General features: G+C 53.5%; 2 protein-coding genes across 2 annotated transcripts in view; both read right to left on the reverse strand.

Moving 5' to 3' along the window:
• The window catches only part of LOC131215749 (nuclear hormone receptor FTZ-F1-like), a 70,835-nt gene extending 51,490 nt beyond the window's left edge, over window positions 1-19,345 (reverse strand). The window contains exon 1 of the mRNA XM_058210144.1: window positions 18,088-19,345. Coding sequence (XP_058066127.1) covers window positions 18,088-19,345 — 1,258 coding nt within the window. The remainder of the gene's footprint in view (window positions 1-18,087) is intronic.
• A 5,868-nt stretch (window positions 19,346-25,213) lies between these two features.
• Window positions 25,214-27,612, reverse strand: LOC131206080 (medium-chain specific acyl-CoA dehydrogenase, mitochondrial). The gene is made up of 4 exons (XM_058198511.1): window positions 27,462-27,612; window positions 26,592-26,853; window positions 26,428-26,528; window positions 25,214-26,358 (listed from the first exon to the last, which is right to left on the reverse strand). The coding sequence occupies exons 1-4, from the start codon at window positions 27,474-27,476 to the stop codon at window positions 25,474-25,476; spliced, it is 1,263 nt and encodes a 420-aa protein (XP_058054494.1). The 5' UTR covers window positions 27,477-27,612; the 3' UTR covers window positions 25,214-25,473.
• Window positions 27,613-27,670: the final 58 nt, after the last annotated feature.

Here is a 27,670-nt window from a genome sequence, read left to right on the forward strand (position 1 = left end):
GCCAGCCATTAGCCGTAATCCATGAAACGAGTTCCACAGCAGCGCTGGCCTCGCGCAATTAGCCGTAAATACGCCAGCAGCAGCACGCGGCACGAATCGCGGTGGCCAAAATCGGATGTTGGCTTTAAGAAAATATTCTATAAATATGCCGCCCGTCATCTGGGGCGGCCCCCGGCGGCTCGGCCAAGCTGTCAGCGGAACGATTAACGCAACGCGTCCCCAAAGCCCCCCAAACCCGCCGGTCAGCTGGTCCTTGCCTGGCGGCCCTTAAGTGCTAACCACGTCACGAGAAACCTTCTTCCCTTCGAAGCCGATACACACCGTACGCAGAGCGCGGCACGAAAAGCTGACACGCACCGCGGTCCGGCCCGCGTGCGGTTTGAATGGAGTAGTCGAGCGAGAAAAAAAGAAGTATACTTCGTTAATATGAATATAAAACACCACGCTTAGCCCCAGCGGGCGCGCGCTATTTGTGTCAAGGACGCTCACAATATGACAGGCCGGTGGGGGGTCGGTGTGGCAGTCGGATCGACTCGGCGTGTTAGTGGCGGGGACTGACAGCTCTGACAGCGAGCCACGAAACGGACCAAAGCCCGCCGAGCCCGAGACGCCCGAAGATTGAGCTCGGAACGGTGAACATCATCACGGTGTATGGCCACGATCCTCTCGGATGGCGTTGAAAAGGTTCCAAATCAACATAAAGTCCAAACAAAAGGCATCATAGTAACCACTGGCGCTGGTGACTTGAAGATAACATCGAACGGGAAACCCATCGCTCCACGCACCGCGCGATGTTTTCGATCAAATCGATGTTTTGTGGAGCGCAGCAAAGTGTGCGCAACGGAGGCCGGTTCTGAAGGCACCTTTTTCTGTGATGGAGCTGATTCTGGTTAACATTTCGCAGCGAGATGACCACTCGAGCCACTCCGAATGGGGAGGGGGGGGGGGGGGCTGGGAAGTGATCGTTGCTACCCACTGACTGATCTTTACCCACCACGTCCGACGGTTTGTCTGGTGGTCAAGCCAAGTGGCAAGTGGAACCGGCCCGGCCCGGCTCGTCGCGGGCCGGTCGCGGGGTGTGCTAAGTGTGCCAAGGACATTTTCTCAATCTCGGCATCGCCTCAACGGCGGCGGCGGCGGCGCTGGTCGTCGTGCGCGCGTTATTATTTCGATTTCTGTTTTCACCTTTGCTTTTCATATGTTCGGCTGATGCTTTCCAGTTTTTTTTTTCGATTCTCTTCTCCGCTTTCGCGCACCGGACCGCACCGGGGGCTTCCTTTGCGGGCCGGGGTGGATGGTTTTTCCACCGGGCCTTTTTCGCCTTTTTCTTTCGCCATGTTACCACCGGCCGTCTCACCGATCAGTTTCACTTTCGTTCTGTGACCTTACTCGGTTCTGCAATCATCACTCTCCTTTATTGTGGTGATTTCTTATTTCATTTTATTCACTTTACAACCATTCCAAGCCGTTCTCTCATTGTTTCGCTTTATTTTAAGCATTTTGATTCGGTTCCGATATTTTGAGATAAGTTTACCCCTTTTTTTTGCGCTCCGACAACAGCTTCGGATTCGTACTGCACTTGACGCGCCCCCGTCGTGGCAGGTTTTTTTCGGGAATCCGTACTACCGTTTGCTGGCCCCCAAGCTGGTGCCCTCCGGTCGGGTATTGCAAAACATTTTTTTTCTTGTGTCGCCCGGACCCGACCCAGACCCGTTGGTTGGTTCCAAACCGGACCAGTTCTTGGCTCACTGTGCCGCCGCCGCCGCCGTCCGGCGACGTGTGGCTCCGAATCTCGTCGATCTGGAGAGGGGGGAGGCTGCGCGGGCGCTCAAGCGAAAGGCGACTGCAGATGAAATGCTGAAATAAAGCAGTCCATACAAGGACACCCCCTTCTGGGACTGGCCACGGTGGGGGGGCGGCTGGCGGTGGGGTCGAGTGTCAGGCCGAGTGTGCCGGGCGTAACATCGTCTCACCGGAGCACTCTCCGCGCCATACACAGGATCAATATGGCCGGCCGGCCATCTTGTCGGCTGTCGCGTCTCAGGCTTTAGTGCCCCGTGTCAACCCCCATTGTGTCATAACGCGCATCTTGGCCGGGCCGTGGCATACGCGCGATGGCTGCCGATGTTTGGCTTGATATCACTTCTATTTTGCCTCACTATTTGCGCACCGCTTCGGAGAGTGTGCGAGAGTGCGTCAATTACATGCATCTTTAACCCGTGTAAATACACACCAAGGACTCGCGGCCCGGGGGCCACTCGGCCACTCGAAACAGTTACGATGGGCAACGCGTCTCTTTGGCTTTGTGATTTGCCTCACTCACCGGGGCCGATCGGTGACGTTGGGAAACTCCACCAGATGTTGGCGAGAACCCCCCCAATGCACTGCGTTACGGTTGCGCCACCTTTTCCTTGTCATTCTACGGTACTTTTACTTCTATTCGTCTTTCGGCCATAATTTTCCATACCCCGACGCACTCGAAAGATCTGACCCGAACCCGGTGAAGCAATAGGTCCCTGGCGGCCACCATTTTAATGTCGAAACTGTAACGCTTCAACTCGATGCAATGTCGGGCAGCGAGCAACAATAACACTGTGGCGATGGAAATTATGGCCAAAGGAAAATGGCACTAAACACCGAAAAGGAAGTGTTTCCTTTGTGCCGTTTTTATGAGCCACACTGCGCAAGAGGCCACCAATCGGCGACGTCTTTACGACGTCGATTGATGATTGGACAGATTGACTTTTCATCAACCTTCATCGCGGCGCTCGGGCTGGGGCTGGCGAAATGAACGGTCAAAAGAAAACGCAGACCGCGGGCCAATAGAAGCTTCATCGATCGATCGATCGATCGAGCCTCAATTTTCCAGCAGCAGCAGCACCAGCAGAGATCAGCAACAAGCGCACTGCATCATCATCATCATCATCATGCGAAAACAAAATTGCAGAAACAGTTCGATTAGCTACGATCTCGTCGCAATCACTTTTTGCGTGCACTTTGCCCACACGCACGCACGCACGGACGCTGGCCGTGGAAAGGAAGGAACGTCGTGATCGTGGGGCTCCGGTTGGAAAGCGTACCGCGGGGCGAACAGAGGCAACAACAACGAAAAAACGTGCATAAAACCAGCGAAACAGCAGACATTCATTGCGCGCTGCGCCTCGCTGGCTGGCGCGGGCTGCGCGAATTGAGGTCAAGCTCAATTAAAACATTAAAAACCATCGGCTGAGTGGATTTGCGATCTTACGCAACACTGTCTGCTCCGCGCCGGACTGCAACATCCGAAAAAAGCGCAGCGCACACAGACACAGACACATTCGTGCCCGGGATCAGTCCGGGTGTCTGGGTCGATCCGGTGGCGACCCCTATTGTTTGACGCCCGGGGCTGCTGGGAAGGGACACTTCGTAGTGGCAGGGCGCTTGCAGCAGGCTAAACGGTGGGCAAGCAGCACGCGAGTACCGTTGAAACGGGTTTTTTTTTATTAATTTTTAAGAAAGTCAAGTGCCGTCAAAAAAAACATCGAAAACATCGAATGATGAATTAATCAGAACATGATCATTAGCACGTTTGGGGGCGAGCATTTAACGCCTTGGTATGAGTTGGAGCTCGTGTTAAGTTCGTGTTGAGTTCGTTATTTCGTCCGTTTTCGATTTTCCCCTTTAAAAAGCTATAATTTTTTAGTTAACATTCATTACATTATTAGCATTTTTCGGTGCGCTTGATTTCAGCTTATTATTCAAGGTTTAACTTCTCGTTCTCTGTGGTTCACATCGAAATCTCCGTTCGTGCAAACCATCTGGTGGCCAACCATGCGTCGGAAACCGGAGACCATCCGGAGAACCGATGTTTTATGGTGCGCCGTTATGCTTCCAACCACCACACCGCACCACACATTTCGCAAAACGGCAAACGAAAAACACGAAAAAAAGGAAAAGCACAACTGAACGCGAAGCGAAGCAAAACGAACCGCGTTTCACGTGACACGTGAAGTTCAAAGTCCACACTACCCACGGACCCCAACACCAGCAGCGCCGAGGCGTGCCACGATCGGTGCGTAGTGCGTATAACGCAAACCGACCGACAGTCGAGCTGATGGCGAGTTCACCTCAAGTCCAACAACTCGATCGATCGTCGAGAGGCTCGCCGGCCCGAGAGGTGTGTGGACCGGAAAATTGAACCGCTTATCTCTTAATCGCCAGCCTGTCTCACACCAATGGAATCACCCTTTTCACCACCGTCAAGAATCGCAGCGGAACCGGGCTAAAAGTACCGTTTATTTCGACTTTCCGGACGAAACCCGGGTGACGAAACGAAGCCCCCCCCCGTAACGGTTGTCTGCGAAAGCGAACGGGAAACATCGGCCCGTATTTGTAAACTGGCCCCACAACCCGTAAACTATTACGTTCCTTGGCGGGTTGTCTTTACTTTCTTCACGCAAAAAAACCGAGAACCATTTAGTCAGCGCGCCAGGTAGATAAATATTAAACATCGCCGCTTTGCTGGTACCGTTCTTCAAGAGAGTAAAAACAAGCAAAAGTTCTACAAACCCACTGGGGCCCAAGCGTCGGGTGGTTTCAAACGGAAAAACAAACGACACCCCGTCGGCGGTCAGAACTCCCGGCTTTTCGCGCCCAACTCACCACTGTGTATGACTCACACACGGCACAACCCGTTATGAGCCGCGCACTCTCATTGTTGCCCGGTAAATCCGTGTTTGCAAAACAAAAGCCCCGTTGGTCCCGGTGGCACCCGGAACCAGCGCCGGCCGGAGGCGAAAGTTAAGAAAGGCGCGCTTTCTTTGGCGGCAAAATCATTGGCAAAATAAGGGAAAAAGGAGGTCGTTTTTCTTTTCCGTGGCACACAAAACAGAACATTTCTTTCGGCCGCGTTTGAGCCGCTCCAAGAGTGTTTGGGCACGGGACAATAAAACACACCAGCCAGCCGGAGGAGAACCAGCGAAATCCCGGAAAAAGCTGTCCAAGTGGCTCTCAACAACAACAACTGCATGGCCACGCTGCAGAAAGTGGAGAAAAGCGAAGGTTGAGGGTGCAGATTTTCTCGGCGGCGGCGGTTTCCGGTTGATTATTATTACGATTGCGAGCCGCTTTCTCTCCGGGCGGTCCTGACGTGGCGCAAAACCGACAGTGAGAACCAGCCAAGGGCGGAAGATTGGGTTTTGCTGTAAGCGGTGCCCGCGTTTTGGTGACTTCCTTGAAGGTGATTCTGAGCAATCCGCAAAAGCTTGTTGTAGGTTCGGTTTGAAGGTTTTCAGTTCAGAAGTCGGTCCCGGGAAAGCTTCTCTACGCGGAAATGTGGCGCGAACCAGACCGCGGAAAGGAATGGTTTGTTTGTCCTTCGGCACTGGTAAGCAGAAGCATTGCAGAACTCTGCTTCATTGGCGCTAAACGTGAGAAAGAAACGCTAGGGCGGAAATTAAACAAAATAGACGAAACATGAATGTTATTACTGTTCAGGGTTCAAAACTGATGAAAGTTCCTTTAATAAATTTCCAAATAAACGTGGAAACGTGGCATATCGAAATCGATATTTTGAAATATTACAAGACATCGCCGACAACGTGCCACGTGTCGACAGCCCGTGATAGCATCACACGATCGGGTCGCCCGATTAAACAACCTTTCCTTTTCCCAAGCGACTAACTAACGCACCACATTTATCAGAGCGTATCGTTCACATCCAACAACCGCAGCCACAAAGGTCTCTGGTGCGGCTAAAGGTCTTGTGTTACCGCCACATTTTCGGGCGCGGACATCATCGTTTTTCGGTTCGGTCGGAGCTAAGCGGCCGGAAAACGGGTGCCCTCCACACGTGAGCAAACGATCGCAGATCGTTTTACGTAAAAAGGCCGACCGATTGAGGAACTTCACAGGGCTCCCATTCCGGACAGTCATTAGTCGGGCGTAGGTCGGCCCGAATCTGGTCCCTTTTTCCCCGGCCGCAAAACGCGAAAGTGTCGCGCTGTATGCACACCACGATCGATGGCCTCGACAGCATGCATCGATAGTCAAATTAGCGTTACATTAATCAAAAAACCCTCCCCGGGTGGAACCCGGTCGTCGGGGGGGGGGCGATCTTATGTAATGTGACGGTGACACACGGCGATTTCGTAGGCCGAATGCGTTTAATTAATGTTTCTCTCTGTTGTTTAATAGTTAACGCACCGGAACGAATCAGTAAGTGGTGTGGCCGATGGTCGCACTCGCACGCATCTCAGGAGTTTCTCCTTCTCCTTACCCACCTGGCCGGGTTGGTAAAACAATTCCCCAACAAGGACTCGGAACGGAAACACCACCTACAAGAACGAAGCCACTCTAATCATGCGACCTCCAAAGTGGAGCACGCTTCAGCGCACATTTCTCTCGCTCGCTGAAACCGAAACCGACGCAAAAGTAGAGCAAATCATTAGAATTGTCTAATATGCAACTAGGTGGGCCCCGGGTCGGGCGGACAGAAGGGAAAAACAACGAAAGCAGACCAGGTGGTGCTAAACGGTGCTGAGAGCAGCCGCAGCAACAATGGCCAAGAATGGGCCCGGCGCTGCGTTCTATGCTCGCGCAGTTCGCAACCATTGCGCAACCATTACACGCGGAGCGGACCAGAGCACGCGTGATGGGGAGTAGAACCTAGAAGCGGGGCAGCCACCTGTAACAGCCGCGCATTGTAACAATTCCTCACGCACAAAAGGAGGCCAACATGTTCATTGAGCCTCCGACCGAGCAGCGCAGCATAAAACATGGTTCCACTTCCGAAAACGCTTAGCGGCCCGGCCCGTTGTACCTATCAATCAAAACGTGTGAAACTCGCACGCATTCGGCCAGCGAAAGCGAGAGTGACCAAATATCTCTCGATTACGTGGCGCCAGCAAACCAACATCATCATCATCACAGCTTTAATGTGCTACTGGCTATTTATCGATCAAATCATAGAAAGTCATCGAAATTCGATTAATTGCATAACTATTCTTTGGCGAGCCGTTGTTTTAATAATAGATTTCCGTTCGAGCCTTCGCGAAGGACACACCAAACCAAAGCATAAACTTGACACCGAAAGTAGACAGGTTGACTTTAGTCAACAATCCCCGTTCACAGATTGGACAAATATTGACCCAAAAGCCGCCCGAGAAAGATCCCGAATCTCCGGCCCGCCGTGAAGAGGAGGACTGCTGTATGTGACGATAACACCTCGGAAACCGATTCGGCTCCGGTATCGCATTGGCATTAAGCATGTTTTTCGGAACTCTCACCGTGTGTCGAAAGAGTCGAGCCCCGTCATAGCGGGTGGTCGGGTAGGTGGTGGGGCGGATTCGTGTGGCCTACTAACCTGTTGGCAGTGACACCGTTTTCACTTTCGCTCCAACGCTCCGTGAGATGAGTGAGCTTAGCGGTGAGTGAGTGAAAGGATGTGCGATGCCGCGAGACAGAGACCGACGGAGCGGAGACGGAGCCTTCAAAATTGGGGCTCCCAGTATACCGAAAATGAAAAAAAACACGAATCCGAAACACGTTCCTTATCGCAATCCGCACACGCGTGGTGGTCAAACCGATAATTGATTCCCTTTTTTTCGTATTCCTCCCCGACCGTTGGCGGTAATTCATGGTAAGTACCTCCCCCCCGGAGCACCGGAATACCTATTAGTGTCCTATTTTCTCACCGCGAAAGAATTGTAGAATGTGGACCGACAGTTTTTATGCTCCCTAAAATAGGCTTTCGGTATGTGGGTCGCAGCAGTTTAGTTCCCTAGTCAGAGAGTTCGGGGAATCTGGGAGCTCCGTTCTAGATTCGATGAATTTAGTCCAAGGCGTAGTAGCCCAAGTGCCCAAACATTGGAACCGGACGTTTGGTAATGGGGACACGTTGTGCCGACCTCGCCCACGGGATCGAGGAAAATCCCACATTTTTTCTCCAACTGTGACCCACGACAACCATGTTTCGGAGAAGTCGTTTGCTTTTCGCAATTGCCTCAAAAATACGCAACCGTTTGCCGATTCATCATAATTTATTATAATTGGACACCCAGCTTCCATCGGTGGATTGAGTAAATCGAATCGGTGAAGGGTAATGGTGGCACGAAAAAGACGCGCTGGCAACCTCCACTCAACAACAACCGAATAAGAACAGTTAATGGACGATCTTCGTCAGCAAGTTCGCCAAACGCGTTCACTGCAACCCGGTGGCTCTCTGGTCGGGAGGAGGTGCCTTAATTCGATCTGCGAAACAATTAACAAACTCTGAGCGCTGAGCCTAAAAGACAATTCTTGATAGTAGACGGGGTACTTAATGACGAATTTATTCTTACTAAGAAAACCGAAGTGGGTACCGTGCCCCGAGGCTTGCCTGGGAACCATTGCCCCGTGGAGGCTGAAAATGTCGCAAAATGTAAGCCCCGAAAAGCGAAACTCTTTCAGCCAGCCATCGTGGTGGCCGGCCACAGCCGAGCCACTACTAGTTGTAGTAGTAATGGCGGCGGCGCAACATTAGCAACACCCTCGTCGTCGCGCGGTTGTGGTGGTGGAGAGCGCGGCCAAAGAGTGAGCAAAAACAATGTAATTTATGTCATGGTCAGACGGTAAATAAAATGCATTTAATGGCCGCCTCACCGTACCGCACCCTGCAGCACGACCGTTTCGTTCGTGTCGCACACAGTTGGAGTCTGCCGTTGCTTTTTTGCCTTGTGCCTTTTGTGGGCCTTACACGTTTCGTGTCTCACTGCTGCTGTTGCACTTCAGGAACATTCGAGTTCACTTTATTGGTGGTGGCACTGGCTCAGCATCGGGGGCCTAGGGGCTGGATAGTGTGGGAAAAAGAAGCTACAGAGTTACGGTACGCGCCCATTGTCGAGCGCCTCATCTTTTAGACCACAAAACCCCTAAACTATTGCCACGCAATATTAGTACGCATAAAAATCTAATCAAAAGCGACTTATCTGAGAGTTTTACTGGACAGATAAACGCAACGTTCAATGTCGGCGGAGGCCAAACAATCCGAAGGATGAGATAAAAGTTTCACTATTCTCGCTACTGTCTCGCCTTCTTGCTAACGCTCCGTAACGCATCGTAACGCTCACGGCAAACGTCACTCGGTTACGTCGCTCGCTGTGTAACGCTCTCTACAGGGAGCTAACGAAAGTCTGTCAGGGTCACTGGGTTTTGGTGTCAATGTTTAGCGCTCGAAGATCGAAGCCGGGGCCCGGATCACGCGTCACGCTCACGTGGGCCTCGCACGCACAGCAGAAACGGCGGCCAAAGCCGAATGTTATCGACAGACGACCGTGGCGGGGGGGTCTCACAAAACCAAACACTTTCCCGAGCCCGAAACCTGAAGCGATCTGGCCATTAGGAGCGGGTTAGGAAATAGGTGCCCTTTCCCTGAATATTTTACTCGAATTGGTCACAATTTTGTAATACTTAATTTATCGTGTTTCGTCACACGTGTGCGTTTCGAGCGTGAAATGGATGCCATGGAGCGGATAATGAATCGTAGCGTGCGTGACAGCTTATTCGGCTGCACGAACGCGCTCATTAGAGCGGACACATGCGGAATGGTTCTGAATATCGGAATTCGTGCCAGCATTCAAATGGTGTCCCCAAGGGGAGCGTTCGCAGAGAAAATTGCAACAAAATGATAGTGGAAACCTTCACTCACACCGATAACACGGCACAGTAGGCGGGCTGCAGTTGAGATGCAAATGGATGCTGAGGAAAAAAAACGCGAGTTCTCCACCCAGGGGCATCGCAGGCTTCAACTTAATTATGAGCCAACGATTGGAGCTCGGGTGAGCTCGTAAAAGTGTCACCGTAGTAGACTGTGCGTAGCTGTGATTTGTTTACGCCGTTCGATGAGCCAATGGGGATGATGATGAAATGATACAAAAACTTCCATTCTCATTGTGCAGCTTTAAAGTGCATGCTTACTGGTGGTTCGGGCATTGTTCGTGGGAAGTTAATGTTGATGAATACTACTAGTTTGTTGCCAGACTACAACAATGTTGCTGTGTTCTAGTTGACAAAATCACTAGGGGTGTGTCTCGGCGTCAGCGTCACGAAACCGGCGACAACTCATTCTTGCCGACCAATTCGCACTGCACAGCAGCAGCAACGGCTGAAACAAGGTAGAATAAATCAAACAAAACTCCATCTGCCGAACGACCGCGGCCCAGCCGAAAGGAGAGCAGATTGATTCTTGTTTTTCTGCGCCACTTTCGCTTTCTTTAACGGTCCGCCCTGAAGAAGAAGAAAAAAAACCCGGGCACGGCCGACCGTACAAGTGGCGCGCACCCCCACGGCATGAAAGTGAAATGACGGACTTTAAAGGCAGCAGCAAAAAAAATCGTCTGACATTTGCGCGCAGGCAGAGCATGCATCCTAAACGAGCCCCGGACCGGGCATAAAAACACATGCTTCAAGAAAAGGAACTCGGCGGGCGATCGCATGGTGGTGGTCGTGGTGTGGCCTTTCGCCACCACCGATCGTTACGCACTCCCCGATCGCCACCGGACTCCTCTGCGCGCTTCATTAAACCCATCTTCTTGAAGTACAACAAACATTCTCGCGCGCTGCTGTGCAAGCGAATAAGAAGCAACCGCAAAAAAAATGGGAAGAAACTGTGGAACCGGTTCGCCGAGACACTCGCGGCGCGTCCGTTTCGGAGTTGGAACCGACGAGAAAATGCGTAAGCGTCCGTCAGCTCGCGGTTCGTTCTCGTTATCTCTCCTTCATCGTTCTCTCTCTCTCTCTCTCTCGCTCGCACCATTAGTCACTCGCAGTGCGTAGCATTCGGCGGACATCGGACTACGCACCGCCGAAATGTAAATACCATTTTTTTTTTGTTGGTTTCGATTCGACCATTCGCCCGCGTCTACCACAAACACATCGTTGAACGTTCTATCGCGCGTCACTCGTTCGCATTCACTCACTGGCACTCGCTGTCCCGCTCGCTCGGGTGCGATCCTTTTCTCGCCCGGTGCGACACGAATGGAATGCGTGTTAGTAGGCCAAGGACGACGACGCGCACTCGCGCTACTTGCGGTGGGCCCCATCGCAGCAGCAGCAGCAGCAGCAGGCGCAAACGGAGGAGCGAAAACGAAGACGAAGACCGAACCGCCGACGGGGTTTGGTCATCCGTCCGTTGGGTGGCGCTGGGTGCACGAGCGAGCGGGGAAATGAGCGACTCTCAGGCGAGCTTCGAGAATATCTTTCGGTGTTTATTTACATTTCTTGTTGGGTGCGTGCTCGAAAACAGGACTTTCACGATTAATTCTTTAACTACGCAGCCGACACAGAAACGCACACCAAAGCAATCACGTTGACGCAGAAAATAGCCTTATCAGCGGTGGTACAAATTTACGTAACTTTTATCATACCGTACCCCCGCAATGAGAGCGATAAGGGAAACGCATAATGCAATGTCGGCTGCCTGTCGTAGGTGTCGAGGACCAGTGTAACAGAGCGTAACTTTATCGGCCAATAATGGACCGTATACCGACTTGGACATTGGACTCTGCTGATTCTTTATAATCGTTTGTAGTAAGAAGGCGTCAATTCCGACCTAGACACTTGATTCAAACAGAAGCCAAAAATGTAAATGAACATAACGCGTAGCTGATGGAGAAGCCCGGTACTTTAACCAAAAGGGTTCTTAAATGTCGGTACAGTTCTTAACATTCTTGACGGCTGCCACTTTTTTGGCCAAGCTTAAATTCAGGTTCCCACATGCCTTAATTCGGTAGCTGTGTCGACGCAACGGTGTCAATAAGCATGCAAAATGTAGTCCAATCAGTCCTGCGGCTGCGGCGCTCGGCTCACTCGCTGTTCGCTCCTCGATTCTCGATTCTCGATGCGTTACCCGAGAGCGAGTGAGACGGAGCGGTCGTTGGAAATAGAACAGCGGGGAGGGATATGCAGCTAGGCACTACTCTGGTGGTGCCACTGCAACCATGACCTAGTTCTAGAAAAAACGACGTAAACGTGAGCTCCTTCGCCGGTCGCAGGCCGGTGGCCACTCACTGCAGTTCCCGTGCCGGCCGGTGTATCGAAGCGAAAAGGAAACCCGTCCCTCGTGCGACGAGGGACGAAATCAATTGGCTGGTAAAATTCGGAAAAGCCCTCGGGACTGCCAACGGAGTGTGCCTTCGAAGGAACCGTCGCACGCTGAGTGGCTTCGGGTGGTCGTGTCACGATCACACCGGGCGTGAGGCACTCATTTTCCGAACCCCGCCAGGTCCACGTGAGTGCCGCGCGTCGAGTGGCCTATAATTTGGGACATTTTTACACCTTTGCGAGGTGTGGATGAAACAACGATAACAAGTAATTCGATATCGATGCTCCAAAGTATCTAGAAACTTCGCAAACAAAACCCTATGCGGTACCAGGCGTCCCCATCGTCCGCCTAGAAAACCAATTTTATGGTTAACCGGCTAATGAACCCATAAATTATGAGACAAATCGATACAGTTGCACATCAACACCCTGTCGGTTTAGGTTCAAAATAGTGAAATATGAAATTGTTCCATTAAAGGCCCACCAAGCAAACGATCCACAGCGTCACCTGAAATGTAGGCCACACGGCGCTACCGACCAGGATCCAAAGGAACCGTGCAACCGTTACGTAACCGCACTCCGTGAATTATTCAGCAATAATAGCGCCTCGTCGATTACCATTAAAATTTGATCGATTGATACTACGGCAAACACACATACACAGCGCACGCAGTAGCGGAGGTCACTCAGGACCGGCCGGCTTGACCATCCCATCCGTGTCCTGCGGCGCGCGCGGAAGTGCCGAACCGATGCGTCCCCGCTCCGGAGCCGCAGGCACGATTTCTAGTTCACGGTTACGAGGTGACCCACTAACACCGATAGCAGCATCACACGCTGGTCCGATGCCCATTTCCGTCCGGCACCGGCACATTAGCCTGTGACCCTGTGGAAGGGCTTTTCGTAAGGGAAAACTTCATCGAACCGATTTGGATCACTACTTCCATTCCGAGCGTAACGTGCAGCTGTAAAGCCCAAAACCGAAGCTATGAGATAAGGATACGTTCAGTCGCATGGTCACTCGATCTTTGGCTCGATGGCACACATGGCGTTTTGTTTAGTAATCAACTCTTGACATAAAACTAGCATCGCGAAGTCGGTACACAGTAAATTGGTAATTCCTTAATCTATCAATTTGAATAAAAATAAGCCTCTGAAAGTGAAGAGAAGGATTCTCTTGGTCGCTGTTTTGCCAACCCAACTGCCCATCTACAACATAGAGGGTCCCCTTTGCGGCAAAGTACACAATCCGACCCTCGTCCTTTTTCTTAACCCCTCGATTGGGCTTTCCAATCGCGCACCGAGCGCCCTCTGCCAGAAACTAACCGCACTGTGCCGGTTAGCGCGTACACGAACCATTCAACCCCCAAAGGCGCTGGAAGAGAGAGAGAGGGCAGCTAAATTGAATCACAGCAAGCGCACTCACGCATACACATACACGCAACCCGAAGACAAAGTAAGGCGAACCCTCCCCCTCCCCCTTGGACCCAACCCGTTCGCCACGAAACTACTGCTAGCCACTCGTGGACAGCAAATAAAAAACAACCCCCGCCAAACAACGACCAACACAATAACAATAACAATCTAAGCGATGTTTCATCCCCCCCCCCCAGACCGCTGCCCCAGTCTACGGCTGAACAACTATCGTCGGTCGCCGTCGACGGCGGCATCTACAAACCAGAGCCAATCTCATCAAACTACCCTTAAAAAAGCACCCTCTCTGGGGCGGCGGCCGTGTGCGTATGGGTAGCGAGTCAGGGGGCTGGCTGGTAGTGGCCTACTCGGTGGGGTAGCAATCGACCCACTGTGTTTAGTGCACGCGCCATCTTCCTTCTCTTTCGCGCGCTCTCTCTCACTCACTCGCTCGCTCTCTGGTTCTGCTCTTTTCGGCGGCGACGCTCGGCACAAATCCCATCGTTTCTCGTTCGATTCAAATTTTACATTTCAACGGCGGCGCCGGACACACCGGGGCACAGACACACACGTCCACACAGGACGCGCCACCAGAGACAAGGTTTGTAGATCCAAGCGTGACAATAAAAGCCAAGATGTTTACAAAACTTTAAGCTTAAGAAAAAACGAAGCACAGCCCATTGACAGACCGGGCACACCGTTTACGTTACAAGGCCTCGACGGGACGACGGTGGCGCCAGTCACTCGGGGCGGCCACCATTTAGCGAACAAATAGTAAAATTTTGACCAATCGATGAACCGAACGTACGAGGAAGTGGTGGCCCCGCAGACGCAGACGACAAAACAGTTACCACCGGTTAACCTTGAGCAACAACAAACAACGGCCACAACACAGCACAGCACGCACGCACGGGCCAGCGCACCGAAGGCGGCCCCGGTCGATGGCCGCCTTGGCCGCCCTCGAAACGAAAGACAGAAAACCGGCGACGTTTCCGGGCAGCGCGTTGAGAATGTTGAACGGGCCGTTCCTGCCCGACAGCTCCTTTGACATATTGCCATTGGTGCGACCAGTCTCGCATATTTTGTGTTGCCGGCCGATGCAGTTGCAGCATAAAAATGAACTCATAAAGCCAGCGGGATCTCCCCGATCACGGTACACATTGAATCGCAAATGCATCCTCCCCGATCGGGTACCAAATCGATGATCGTCTGATTCAAATTTATTCACCACCGGCAGCTGCGTAGCACCAGATCAGAAGTGGCTGCTTCTAATGAACTCTGGAGACGGCGACTCCTTCCGAAAGGGCCGAAAGAAATTCGATAAAAAAAATATGAAACTCGATTGGTCCAAAAATAAGAAGGCAGCAATCCGTTGCGTGATCGTCGGGAGGTTTCATGTGGACATTAATATTACATCCAAATTATCAAACCACTACCCCACGGGGTCGGGACGGCTCGGAGTGATAATGGAATTCAACGAGCTCCAGTGACGTTGAGGCCCGTTTTGGGCAACACAAAGGTGGCCATAATTGAACCTAGACATGCACAGACTATGTTGGGTGATGTTGTGTCCAACACGCACCCCACCCGCCGAAAGCACTTTTATATCGATTATTTTTTATCCGCAACGCACCACACACAAAGCGGTGGCAACTTCCGTTGGCGGTGACCAGCGCGTGGCTAGCCTCTAGGATGGTGGCTATTTTGGATCCCTTTTTTTACCAGAACACAGTGAAGCTAAACAGCACCGTAGGAATCGACAAAGTCGCTAATCATAATAATCTTCCTGCCGCTGGCCGTTTTCAGCATGAGTGTGGAAGACGCAGCGCGCCTCACACAGACGCGCACTACATTCTTAATGGAACCGAAAGCAAAACCGGTTCCGATGCTGGTTGGAATCCCGTGAACTGAAAGCGAAACCCAACACCGGGAAGCGCGAGCGTTTCGTTGGAGGTTGCGAGTCTGAATTCCTGCGAAGGAATTTGCATGACGAACCGCTAGGAACGGTGCCTAGGAACGAGAAGCTGCTACCATATATGCTAGAGTGTAGTGAGATTTTACTTTATTTAAAACAAATAGTCCGAAAGAGCTACTATCGAGCAACAGGTTGCCCAATGATGGCGCTACTCGTCCTAGCATTGAAATAAAAAATCGCCTCCATCACGAAACAATTCAGTAACAATTAGGTCACCAAATGTTATCAATCCGTTCCCACAGACAGGCGCACACACACATATAGCTATCAAAAATTTCTGAATGATTACAAGTGGTGCTCGGAACGCCGATTCGGGTTCGGGAGAAAAAACTGAGTTCCCACCGGGCTTCGGTGGGGTGGAGAGATAGCTCATCGGATCGCCCACTCGTCCCCGTCCATTTTCGGCAGCGAGCGGAAATTGCACAGGAGATACGGAAAGTAGGTCACGAGCGGACACACACCAGCGCAACACGCGGTTGGCCTGCCAGGCACGGCAGGGACGGCACTGCCCAATAGAAGCTTGTGGTATTTAACGTATGTGTGCGGTTGTGTGCCGACTACCGATAGTAGAGCGGCCAGTAGCGTACTGATAAGCCGAGCAACCGCGCACACCATGGCCACGAGCCGGGGAAACGGTTGGGGACGGGCACGCGTCGTGAGGTAGGCGCAGCAGCAGTAATCCTTTGCGCGTGTCGCGCGTGTCCTACGGCAACACACATCGGCGAACGGACTTCCCCGTTTACGGTGGTAGTTGTGGCAGGTCCGTGACGTGACATGCGCACCGACGTCCACCGGAAACACTGAACTTGCCCCGGATAGTGACGCCATCGCAAAAAAGCGGGTGAACCGCGGTTTGTTGGTTAAGGTCAAGTTACTGCCCTCTGCGATCGTTTTGACAATGTCCTGCCCCCTCTTCGCTGGCTAAGAGAGCTTGAGTAAATTTCGCAGGATACGTCGCGCCATGTTGAGGGGTTGCTTTCGAACTCTGAGGTTCAGTCAGAGGTGAAAAGCAGAAATTATTTTCCAAACCCAATTAACTGAGGCACCATGCGGCTCCACCACAGTCCAGTGTCAGCTGCTGCTGCTGCTGCTGCTGCTGGCAGTCCCATCGGCCGTTAGTATATACAGTGGCGGCCGGCTAGGTCAACGTGAAACCGACTGGAGGAGACGAAGTGAGATCTTGGGGCCCCCCACCGAGGGTTGACCTACTTTCCAATGTTTCCGAGTTAGCAACAAGGCGCCACGGAAAATCAAATCATCGCCAGATGGCGCTCCGAGCAGCAGCAGCAGCAACTAACACACATCAACGTAGCCGATGGCGGGGAATAAATAGTCTATGTGCGCTGAAGTCTCTTTAAATGTAAATTTCCTCATGTTTCTCTCCTGTTTCTCCGTCACGCCCCGTCTCGTTCTGGCCGTCGTGTTGGAAATGGGTCCCAGTAAACATTGTTTTCCACGCATGTCATCGCCACAGGACACTCGCTGTGTTGGTGTTGGCTTTCCATTTACCCGCCGCACACACAAGCGCGCCGCAAAGGGCGACCCAAAAAAGGAAGTTCGACCAAACGGAGAGCAACGGCTTGTGTGCGGCCTCTCCTCGAAGCCGCGGAGATGTCAAGTTCAAACGCTCGTATTGAGGTTAGGGTTTTTGGGGCGCCATTGCCAGTAGGGCAAGGTTTGTCCGGGCATGGCCACGGTCGTCCGTCGACAGGCTGCCTATTCCCCTCTCTCTCTCTCTCTCTCTCTCTCTCTCTCGCTCTTACAAGGAGCGCGTCCGCTTTTCCGGTTGGATCGATGTTGGAGCTTTCGGGGTGTAACTCGCAACGGCACCGACGGAGCTGGTCGAAAAAATCATTACAACCCCGGACAATCCGCGTCGGGGGTTCTGGAGAACGTTCTATTCTGATGGTCATTCTCGTACCGCCTCGCTCTTTTCTTTGTGCCCCTGTCGTGGAGCTAGTTAAAATGGCAAAAAGAAGCATATTTTTCGGATTTCGAGTTTCCGATATTTCCGATCACCCACGGACAACCCGGTGTACTTTATTTTTAGTGCCTCCTTGAAGAGCTTCACACGGTTGTACAACACCCGCCTCCGGCCGGGGCGTGTGTGTCTTGTTTGCCCCCGCGCTTATGTACCCGAATCTGGCGAGGGTAAGGAAATCTAATTTCTAAGCCCCGCAGCGCCGACAAGGCGCAAAACGGTGTAAGAAACGGTAAACGATCATCGATTTTTTTCCGCGCCTGACTTCTTTTACACCCGATTCTTCGGCCGTACCTTGAGGGGCAAACGAAAAAAAGTGGAAGGAAACATTTCATTTGCCGAAGCACTGCTTAATGCACAGATAATTCTGTACGAACCAGACAAAGAAGTTGGACAGCTCCAACGCACTGCACGTATTGACAGAGAACTCATTCCAGTAAAACAACTTAAACTACCCGTTTGGGTTTTTTTTATTGGGCCCTTAATCCGGACATTGGGATAAAATCATACATCTACGGCTTAAGGTTCTATTCGGCGTTTGTTGGCGGCGCTCGCAATCGAACTCGGAAGAGCTAGGAAAGAAAGCGCTGTGTCGAAAATGGTCACGACGAAACCCCGGTTTCGTGCCCAATAGTGGAAAGGAATAGAAAGAGCTGTGACTTACCATCGGATTCCTCTGCGTAGCTGCTAGCGTCTTCCGGTATCTGGATCTCGATCGCGTCGGACAAACTGGACGCCGAGTCGCCGATGGTGGTCAGCGTAGCAATGACGACGCCCCCGTCCGGACACTCGGCGCCCACGCTGCTCCCGACGACGGCCGTCGAGGTGGAGGGAGCACCCTGCGAGGTGCTACCAATCGTCGACGAACACGAGGCCGGCGGACTGGAACACGCTGAGGCGATCGCTGAGGACGAGGTGGCCATCGCGGCCACCGCGCTCGGACAGGCGGTGGTGGACGATGCCGTGGAACAGGAGCTAGCGGACGCGGATGAGGAGGAGGAAGAGGAGGATGAGGAGGATGAGGAGGAGCAAGACGGGAGTCCGAGCGGCAGGATGGCCATGGCCGGTTGCTCCCGAAGCGTAATACTGGCTGCGGACGACGAGGACGGCTGAAGATCGCTGCAGAGCATCATCGTTTCATTGGTATCCCCACCGCCACCACCACCATCGGGTCCGGTGGCAGCGGCCACGGCACGAGAGACGGCCTCATCCACCTCGTCGTCCACACCGACGGGCCCATCGACGGCTAGGGACGCGCCCAGCTGCAGGCTGTCGGCGGCCCCGAGCAGCGATTCCTCGACGTCGACCACCGAGCCCTCCGAGAGGTTGATGAGGGTCGCGATCGTCCCGCCGCCGGTCGTTGTCGTGGCCACGGCCGAAGTGATCGGGCTCTGGCCCAGCAGCAGATCGGACACGCCGCTCGATGCCAGGAGCCGTCCCGACCCACTCCCGGGACTCGTGCCGCCCATGATCACATTTGTCGAGGAACTCGGTTGATGATAGTGATGTTGTTGCGAATGATGCACATGATGCTGCTGGTGATGATGCTGCTGGTGATGTTGCTGATGGTTCGGGAACTCTTGACCGACCAGTTCGGCCGTCTGGGCCTGCAGCAACTGCTCGTGCCCGGAATGTGGCTGATGCTGAGCCATGAGGGGCTGCTGACCTTGCAGCATCGTTTGCTGGTGAGTCCCGGACTGCGGCTGCTGCACGATGACATCGTACAGCAGAGCCGTCCCGGAGGTCGAGGCTGCAACCGACGACGACGACGAGTGGACACCCTGGCCGGGCGGGGTCGGCGAGCCCGATAGCAGCAGGTTGCCGAGGCTACTACCATTTAGCACCGCCCCATTGGCGTACACGATGTTGGACGCTTTGGGCGGCGAGGACGAACCGGCCGTCGAGGTGGCTTCCTCTTGCATGGCGCTGGACGTTGTTACTAACAAAATTTGGTTTCGATTGTTCGCTTTGCCTCTTTCTAGCTCTCCACACACAGACACACACTCGCACACATACACGCACTGGATGCAGAAGGAACTGTAGCTTCTTGGCTGCTAGTAGTTTCACTTGATGGCCATGTTAAACCGTTGGACTGTGGCCGATTCCATCAAAACCGAACTCAACGCCGGACGTTTGCATACTGAGTTGTTCACTTGCTCCTGCCGGGAGCGTTCGAGCGACACTGGCCAGGGGCTGGGGCTGCGGAAAACAAAAACATGGGCAGATAAGAAGGTGTCCTACGGCTAATCGTCACACTTTTGCACCAATAATTGCCTCTAGCCGTGGGAAGGACACACTGGAGCGGCGCACGCCAACAATGTATTCAGCCTGGACGGAAGGTCCTTGCCGTACTGACACTCGCGACACGGGCTCGGGCCAGGGCCGTCCTCGGGTTACACGCCTAACACACGATGGCTAGTCGGGGCAGGGGGGGTGTCCGAGGCAGATCCCTCCAGCAAAGGGGAATACATCCGGGACAAATCCTTGCTACGCGCGCGATGGGTATTTCGAGGCTTTGGCTCTGGTTGCAAATCTCGGCCACCGCACGACCACCGAAACGCAACACCTCCCTCCCTCCGGTACGCGGCCAAGTAGCAGCTGTTGGCCAACTCTTCCGCTCTGGCTCACCTTCCCGGAAAAGGCCGGATGTAGGTCGATAGTTGGGGAATTTTACATTTTACAGAGCGAGAGCGAGAGACACTACCGAAAGCCCACTCTATATCCAGGCCACGGTCAGGGTGTGCAGGTGCAACCCTGCCGGCCAGAGAGGCTGAGAATTCCCGGGAACGGTTATACGGCGCTGGTGACACGTTCGCGGGGGGCCGAGGGCCGCACTTGCAGTGCGTGCAACGCCAGCGACACTGCGCAAGTATATAGTTCAAGGTCGACGGATGGGCTGCTCCCGCCGCTATGTGTGCATCTTGGGCACTCTCGCGGCCGGTTGCACCAACCACCAACCACCTCGGTGATGCAATTGGCTGGCTGGCGTGCGTTACGCAGCGTTACTGTCAGTCAGTCAGCGTTACTGCACTGCTTTTAAACCGTGCCTAGTAGGCGGCGGCTAGTAGTAGGTCTTCTTCTTGGAGAAAATGGCGTTTACCACGTGCCTGAACAAGTCACATTTCTCCGTATTTACTCTATGTAGCTTAAAGTAGTTTTCGACCTGCTTCTGTACATCTTCTAGACATCTTTCAATGCCTTTTTCTGCTGCAGCTTCCAGCGAATCAACCTTTTCGTCAGTATCTGCTGTAACAAGTGCACTGCTCTGCAAGGGACACGGAAATTGGATTCGCACATGGGTTTCCTTTCCGGGGACACAAATTGCATTCGGGTTGCAATTCGATTGGGGGGGTGGTGCTGCTGTCGGTCGGTCACGGTCACCCAGGCACCAATACTTGCGCGTCGCGCGCGTCCGGGATGTGAAAGATACCTAAACCCCGCTGGCACGACACTGTCGTTGATCAATATCTTCGTTTGCGATGGGCGCCCCTTATCTTGCGACACTCCGATTCTTATCATCCTTCTTATCACTCCTTCGGTCACACACTTTGGGGGCCCCTCCAAAAAACAGTGACCTACACTAAACTTGAAGGAAGTGCGGCAGCAACGTAAACATCGAACAGATAGCGACGGGCCACCAGCGAGGACACGAAACACACCACGGGAAAACACGGAACGCAACCGTAAGGAGCCGGGTTGGCGAGCTGCGAATGTTGCCCAAAAACTCTGCTGGCGGCACTTTCGCTCTCGCTCGCCAACACACGATTCCTGCACAACACAGGACTCCTGCGTCCGGCGGGAAGTAACGGCACACTAACACCAGCGACACCGCGACAAGCACCCCATCGGCAAAGGATCAGCGGCGGCGGCGGCGGTGCCCTCCAAAACCGGACGTAGTGCCGATCGAAGAAAGCGCAACATAACGGGACACGGGTGTTACACAAAGTCCCGGAATAGCCCGATCGGCCGAAGGGAAAACAAAACCCCCCCTGTGTTCTGTGTTCGAAGAGAGTTCAAGAACGGAGTGGCCAACCGAAAGTGTTATGTATCAGCGGCCGATTAACACGGGAGCGAAAGAGACAGAGAGGGAGAGAGGGAGAGGTGGGAAAAAAGCAACAACGCGAAAGAAAACTGTCGGTGCGCGCGCACTCTCGCTCACGGACGTTACATATGGCACCGCTCTATCTCTCTGTCTCACACGCTCCCTCTCGCTCCTGGTTTGGGGTGTCCTATGGGTCGCGACATCCATGTGCCCCCCCCGTCAACAATACCGTCGGCTGGGTGGAGAATATATAGGCCACGAGGCCAGCGGTTCTCGGTGGGCACACTACCACCGAAACGGCCTGCCCCCCACCAGAGAGAGAAAGAGAGAGAGAGCGAGATTCTGGAGAACGGAGAGATTCAGGACTCCGGGACCGGCACACACAGCCACAGGCCGATGGGTTGTTGATGGGTTATTCCCTGTCCCAAACGCACACACGCGGACACTTCACACATTGACGATCGGATCCGCTGGTCGCCGGCCGCGGGCTGGGGCGGGGAGGGGTTTTGTTCCGTGCGGACAGTGTGCGAAAATGCACCGGCCACTGACAGCACACAAACACACGGCCGAGGTGGAACTTCTAATGGACTAATGGCCAGGGGATTGATTGGGGAACAACGATTAACCACAGAGCGCTGACTTTTCAGAGCAGGCGACGAGTAGTTTGACAGCCGCCGGCGGCGATCAATCGGACCGCTTGCTAAGTGACAGCAGAGCTCACGGACCAAACAGTGCGCCGTGTATGTGGCGGCCCGCACACACTAGCACCGGTGGGTCGCGGCCGCGAAATCGTGCCCCCCTGACACCCCAGGCGCCGACCTTCCCCCCGCCAGTGTATGTATTACGCATTCGTTATTGAACTTCACTCTTGAATCTGAATTTGTGCCACCAGAACGAGGGCCGTCGACAAACGCACGCACACTCACAACAGCAACATAAACAACGGACGGCGGGCGCGCACAACCCGCGAGTACCGCGAGAGAATCTGATTTCCGCGTCCGCACACAGCGGCAACGGCAACAGCAACCAACACTCCGACAGCACCAGCCGTGAGACAGCAAGAGGAAGCGGTGCGAATAGAGCGCGGCGCACACCAAAGCGGCGAACCAAATGAAACCGAATCCGACGAGAGCGTCCGGTGGTGCCCGGGGCTGGCAGGGCCGGCGGAGACTACCACGTTTTTGTGCCAAATCTTCTTCCTCGCTTGCTGCTGCTGCTGCTCCGGGGCTGCAGCAGCAGCGGACCTCCGGGTTGATTGGTTTCGAACAGGATTTCTGATGCCTCTTCCACCAGGGGTCGCCCGTGTTCCGGTTCGTGAAATATCTTCTTATTCGGCACGACACGGTGCAGCGCGATCGCACACTGCCGCTGCACGTCATCCGGCGCCCGATGTGATCATCGCCGCAGAGCAGAGAGAGTGACACCAGAAAGAAAAAAACGGTGCGAAATCTACTTTCGCTCTCCGCGGCGCGAATTTTTTAGAGCTTCCGCAAGTGTGTACCACCGCTTTCCGGTCTCGCTTACACAGCCGTGGCCGAGCGCCCCATCGAGAGCGAGAGGAACGACGGAAAACGACGACGCCGAGAGCCGCCGGTACGTTTCACGGTCGCGCACTGACACATACTGGGCCGGCTGGTGCGATTCTAAAATATTTAGATATTTTTTAGAACGCAACCCACCGTGTGATGTGTGCGAAACGGGATCGCGCGAGGGATCCCCGCGCCCTCTGGCCCCCCCTCGTCTGCTACGACGGACACCAATACGCACACGAGAGTCCGCACTGAATAGAGGGGTCCATCCGCAGCGCAAAAAGAGGGACCGCCGTCGCCGCGTGCGAGATGTACGAGAGCGAGTTAGAACGAGGCCCGTGGCCACAGTGCAGTGCGTAACGTAGTGCGCCGCGGCTGCTGTGCTCTCCGATTGATGATTCGAATGCAAAAATTGCATTTTTATCGAAAGTGACCGCAACGTGAAGGAACGCATTAATTATGGATGCGATGAAAAATCGCCTCCTGAGCAGTGCGTCTCAAAGGATTTCACTTTCATTCCGGGGCGCACTGTAGCCGCGCGCCCCACGCTGTACGTTACGCACACTGTCGCGGGTCGCGCGTGTTGCGTGTGCGCGCTTCCGGCGTGTAGTGGTGCGTGCGCCAGCAACAAGGTGGTGGTCTTTGCCGGGTGACCAGCGTGTGAATCTCTCTAAGTCCTGGAATCGAATTAGGTGAGCGCGTCCGGTGTCCCGCACACCGGAACTGGACCACTGAGACACGGACCGACGCAACCGGGATTGCGCGAAGGCGGCCAATTCGGTCACCTCTCGTTGCATCTCCGACGGCGGCGACCGAAAAGTATGTGGTGACCAACATTTAAACTGCGCCTCCACCACACGGGACCCGCCCCAAGCCCACCAAAGGTCGCGCGTATGAATGGGATGCAAAATGGCAAAACAAACGACCGCGAAGTGGGGTCCGCGAAAAAACCTTCTGAAGGGCAGAACGCAGTGAGAAGTGAGCCACGCAATCGCAAGCGCACTCACACAGGCGCAACGCACGGGACCCGATTAGGCGCATCTCAGTGCGCAAACTGGGGAATTTGGCTGGCGCGAACAAAAAAATACGACTTGCGATTTGGTGCTCGTTTTGCGATTCGCGTTCGCGTAATACATCGCGAAAACGGCGGACGCGCGACGCAACGTAACCCGCTCGCTCGCGCACACGCGTGCACCCGGGGGCCTCACTTTCATCCCTGGGCACCGGGTGGGGTTGTCTGAGGTGGCGCACCCCCCGACCGCTCGTTATGTACAAACGTGTTCCCATTCTAAGCGCAAAACGGGGAAAAACAACGCACACAACGGATCGAGTGGCGTGTGGTTGGTGTTGGTGTGTGAAAAACGAAAACAAATGGCCGATGGCGAAACATACTGACATACAATCTTGATCTTGGCCCGCGTTCACTGTCACTGCCATTTGCGGATGGCGGGAACGAGGGAAAAAGGGAAAGTGACCGCGGTGGGCGGCCCGCTTTCCACGGCAGGCGGTGAACGTGTTACATTGATGGAAAAGTTAGTAGAGTCCGAATGATTGAATAAAAAAAAGGAGGAACAGCTAGTATCTCTTCGAACTTATCCGTAATCGGAACTTATCAATCCGAAGGCAAAATGGGCCAAACACAAGGGATCGCACAGATAACACATTCGTTTCACCTTCCAGGTGATCGTCACGACGGTGCGATCTTCTTCCCGCTAGTTCTCGCGCTAGTTTTGCAGTTTCGCGAATGAAAGTGAATGCTCTCTAGTGTTTCGCAAGGAACATTTCTGCCGAACGACGAGAAACGGATCCACCGTAGACAGGACAATCGACGGTCTCTCGCTGTGAATGGGCCCCGGACCCTACCCCGATCCGGCTGCCTTGGTTCGTTACCACTCCAATGACTTCGCACGCTGGTGGTGCTGGGAGTTTAATTTCTTACGAGTCGATTCGCCGCAAAACCCGTTCCCGCCTAGCGAACTAGGGGTGGTTCCGGCGGCGTTACGAATGAATGATGATTTATTGTCGTTTTCGTTTCTTCTTGCGCTCGCAGACACTTCCGTTCACGGTTCGTTGTTCACGGAAACGAAAACCGCCGGCAAGGATCGCGCGCCGTAGAAGCGGAGCCGATTGCATGGGGAAACGTGGTTAAACTAGCACCCCAATATGTTGTAATTTTTAAACTTGATGTTTTGAAGTGTTTTAAAATCCTTTTTTCTTGATTTAAGATTCAGTATGAAAGTATTACGGTATCGCGGTATGGCGCAAGGTTTAGCGCCCGGAGCTATGCAATCCGCTTCTCATTCTTTCTATTATTCTTTTAATTTTTTTTTACTTAGAAAAATATAAAATTTCTATTTCACCGGGGTCTGTGATTGTGTGTGTGTGTGTTGGGAAGAGTTCTAAAACTACAGAATGCACGAACCAAATAAACATAAACCATTTTAACGACCGATAAACGTTTGGTCGGCTGCTAGCTCTCTTATGCGCTCTGTTTGGCGGTCTCGATCATGTTGCGCGAGATGATCAACCGCTGAATCTGCGAGGTACCCTCGTAGATCTGGTAGATCTTTGCGTCGCGCATCAGCTTCTCGACCGGATACTCGCTGTTGAAGCCATTGCCACCGAAAACCTGCACCGCATCGGACGCGATTTTGTTGGCAATGTCCGACGCGTAGCACTTGGCGATCGAGGCGTAGTAGCTATTCCGCCGACCCTGATCCACCTCCCAGGCCGACTTCATCGTGATTAGGCGGGCCGTCTCAACGCCTATCGCCATGTCGGCCAGTATGAACGAGATCGCTTGATGGGCCGCAATCGGTACACCGAACGTCTTGCGCTCGAGCGAGTACTTGAGCGCCTCATCCAAACAGCGCTGCGCCAGTCCAACGGCTCCGGCAGCTACTGGTGGCCGCGTTTTATCGAACGTTCCCATGGCGATCTTGAATCCGGCACCCTCACCGATGAGCACATTCTCCTTGGGTACGCGCACATCCTCGAACGTGATGCCACGCGTGTCCGACGCCCGTTGGCCCATGTTCAGCTCCTTACGTCCCGGCGTGAGGCCAGGCGTATCGCGCTCCACAATGAAGCCGGTGAATGCTTTCGAGGCGGGACACTTTGGATCGGGATTGGTGCGGGCAAGCACAAAGTACCAGTTCGCCACGCCACCGTTGGTGATCCACATCTTCTGTCCATTCAGTACGTATTCGTCCCCTTTGCGTTCCGCGCGAGTCCGCACACCATTCACATCGGACCCAGCGCCTGGCTCGGTGACACAATAGGCCGCCACCAGAGGTTCCTCCAGCAGTCGACCGAGGTACTTCTTCTGCTGTTCCTTGTTGCCGGCCAGAATGACGGGAGTTTGCTGCGGAAGGAAAGCGACGGACAGATCAGAATACGGTTGTCGCACATCAACCACGATCGCGACCCTTACACCTAGGCCACTCGCTTCCAGTGCAGTCATTATGCCGGAGCAACCGTAGGCGAAGTTTTCCGCCACTAGACAGCTCGTAAGGATGGACATTTCGGTACCGCCTGAAAGAAAGGAAGAGCCCTTCCATTAGTGGAATTCGTTGAACCCTGACTAAAACAACGCACCGATGTCGGCCGGAATGTGGTTGTTGGTCAGTCCGAGTTCCCACGCCTTCTTTATGATGGCCCACGGGTACTCGCCCGTTTTGTCGTGGTGTGCCGCCACCGGGATTACCTCGTCACGGACGAATTTCTTCGTCAGCTCCACGATTTCCCGCTGCTCATCGGTAAGCGCAAAGCTCGGACCGGTCGCCGACACATCGACCGCTGGGGCCGCTTTCGAGGAGAGAGCCCGGCACACAGCCGGACGGGCGGCATACCTAAGGAACTGTGAAGTGAAGCAAATAAAAAAAAACCGTACACAAGGTGCAATCGAACTGCATCGGCTCGACGAGACCCGGGAAGTGTAAACAAACGCCGGCGGTGGGGTAATCTGTTTGTGTTCCGTTTGATGATGTTTTGAAATGTGAACGCTTCTGCCGGTTCATTTGCAACTCGCCAACCAGGCGCTTATCTTGCCTTTTCTTTTTATTAAATCCATCCCGAAATGGCTGCGATGGATCACAAGACCAGAAGATAAGACCACTGCGCCGAGGACAGGGTGTGCCGATACTTGTTATCAATACCCCGAAGGTGGTCAATTTCGGAGGACTTAACGGAGAACGTTTCAATCGTCAATTGATCACCCTTTCGGTGGCTTATGGTATAAGCGAGGGATTTAGGTGCTTTCTTCAATGTTGACCGAGCTTAACACAGATTTCATTCGGGACCACTTGGCCGTTTGCTTGAGTGGCCGCCGGCTGCGTAATCGCAAGCCACAGATCAAAGTCCAACGCGAGATGATGCATCAACAATCCTTCCCCCCTTCTTTCGCGGCGTATGATCAAAGTTCACAAATGGTACCAAAAAACACTCGGAACGGGATGGATTGTTTACCTGCGACATGGCCATCTTGGTGAAACGATGTTTAACGTGAGCTAATGTTACGGAATATTAATCAAACGATCTTAAAGGTTTTTTGTAACGACGATTAATAAATTCACCACCGACTTTTCAACTTTTCGCCAACGACTGATTCCTTGATTCGCGAACGGAACGCAAAGGCTGCGGAAGGGAGAAAGCAGCGGGCAAAGTTCAGCGGCACT

Source organism: Anopheles bellator, chromosome 1, assembly GCF_943735745.2.
Source record: "Anopheles bellator chromosome 1, idAnoBellAS_SP24_06.2, whole genome shotgun sequence".
NCBI lineage: Eukaryota > Metazoa > Arthropoda > Insecta > Diptera > Culicidae > Anopheles > Anopheles bellator.

Excerpts from the sequence above, each read along its gene's own strand:
- LOC131206080 (XM_058198511.1), bottom strand. Across the intron at positions 26,529-26,591 it reads CCACATTCCGGCCGACATCG|GCGGTACCGAAATGTCCATC; the intron begins GTGCGTTGTTTT and ends CCTTTCTTTCAG. Across the intron at positions 26,359-26,427 it reads TGGAAGCGAGTGGCCTAGGT|CAAACTCCCGTCATTCTGGC; the intron begins GTAAGGGTCGCG and ends TTCCTTCCGCAG.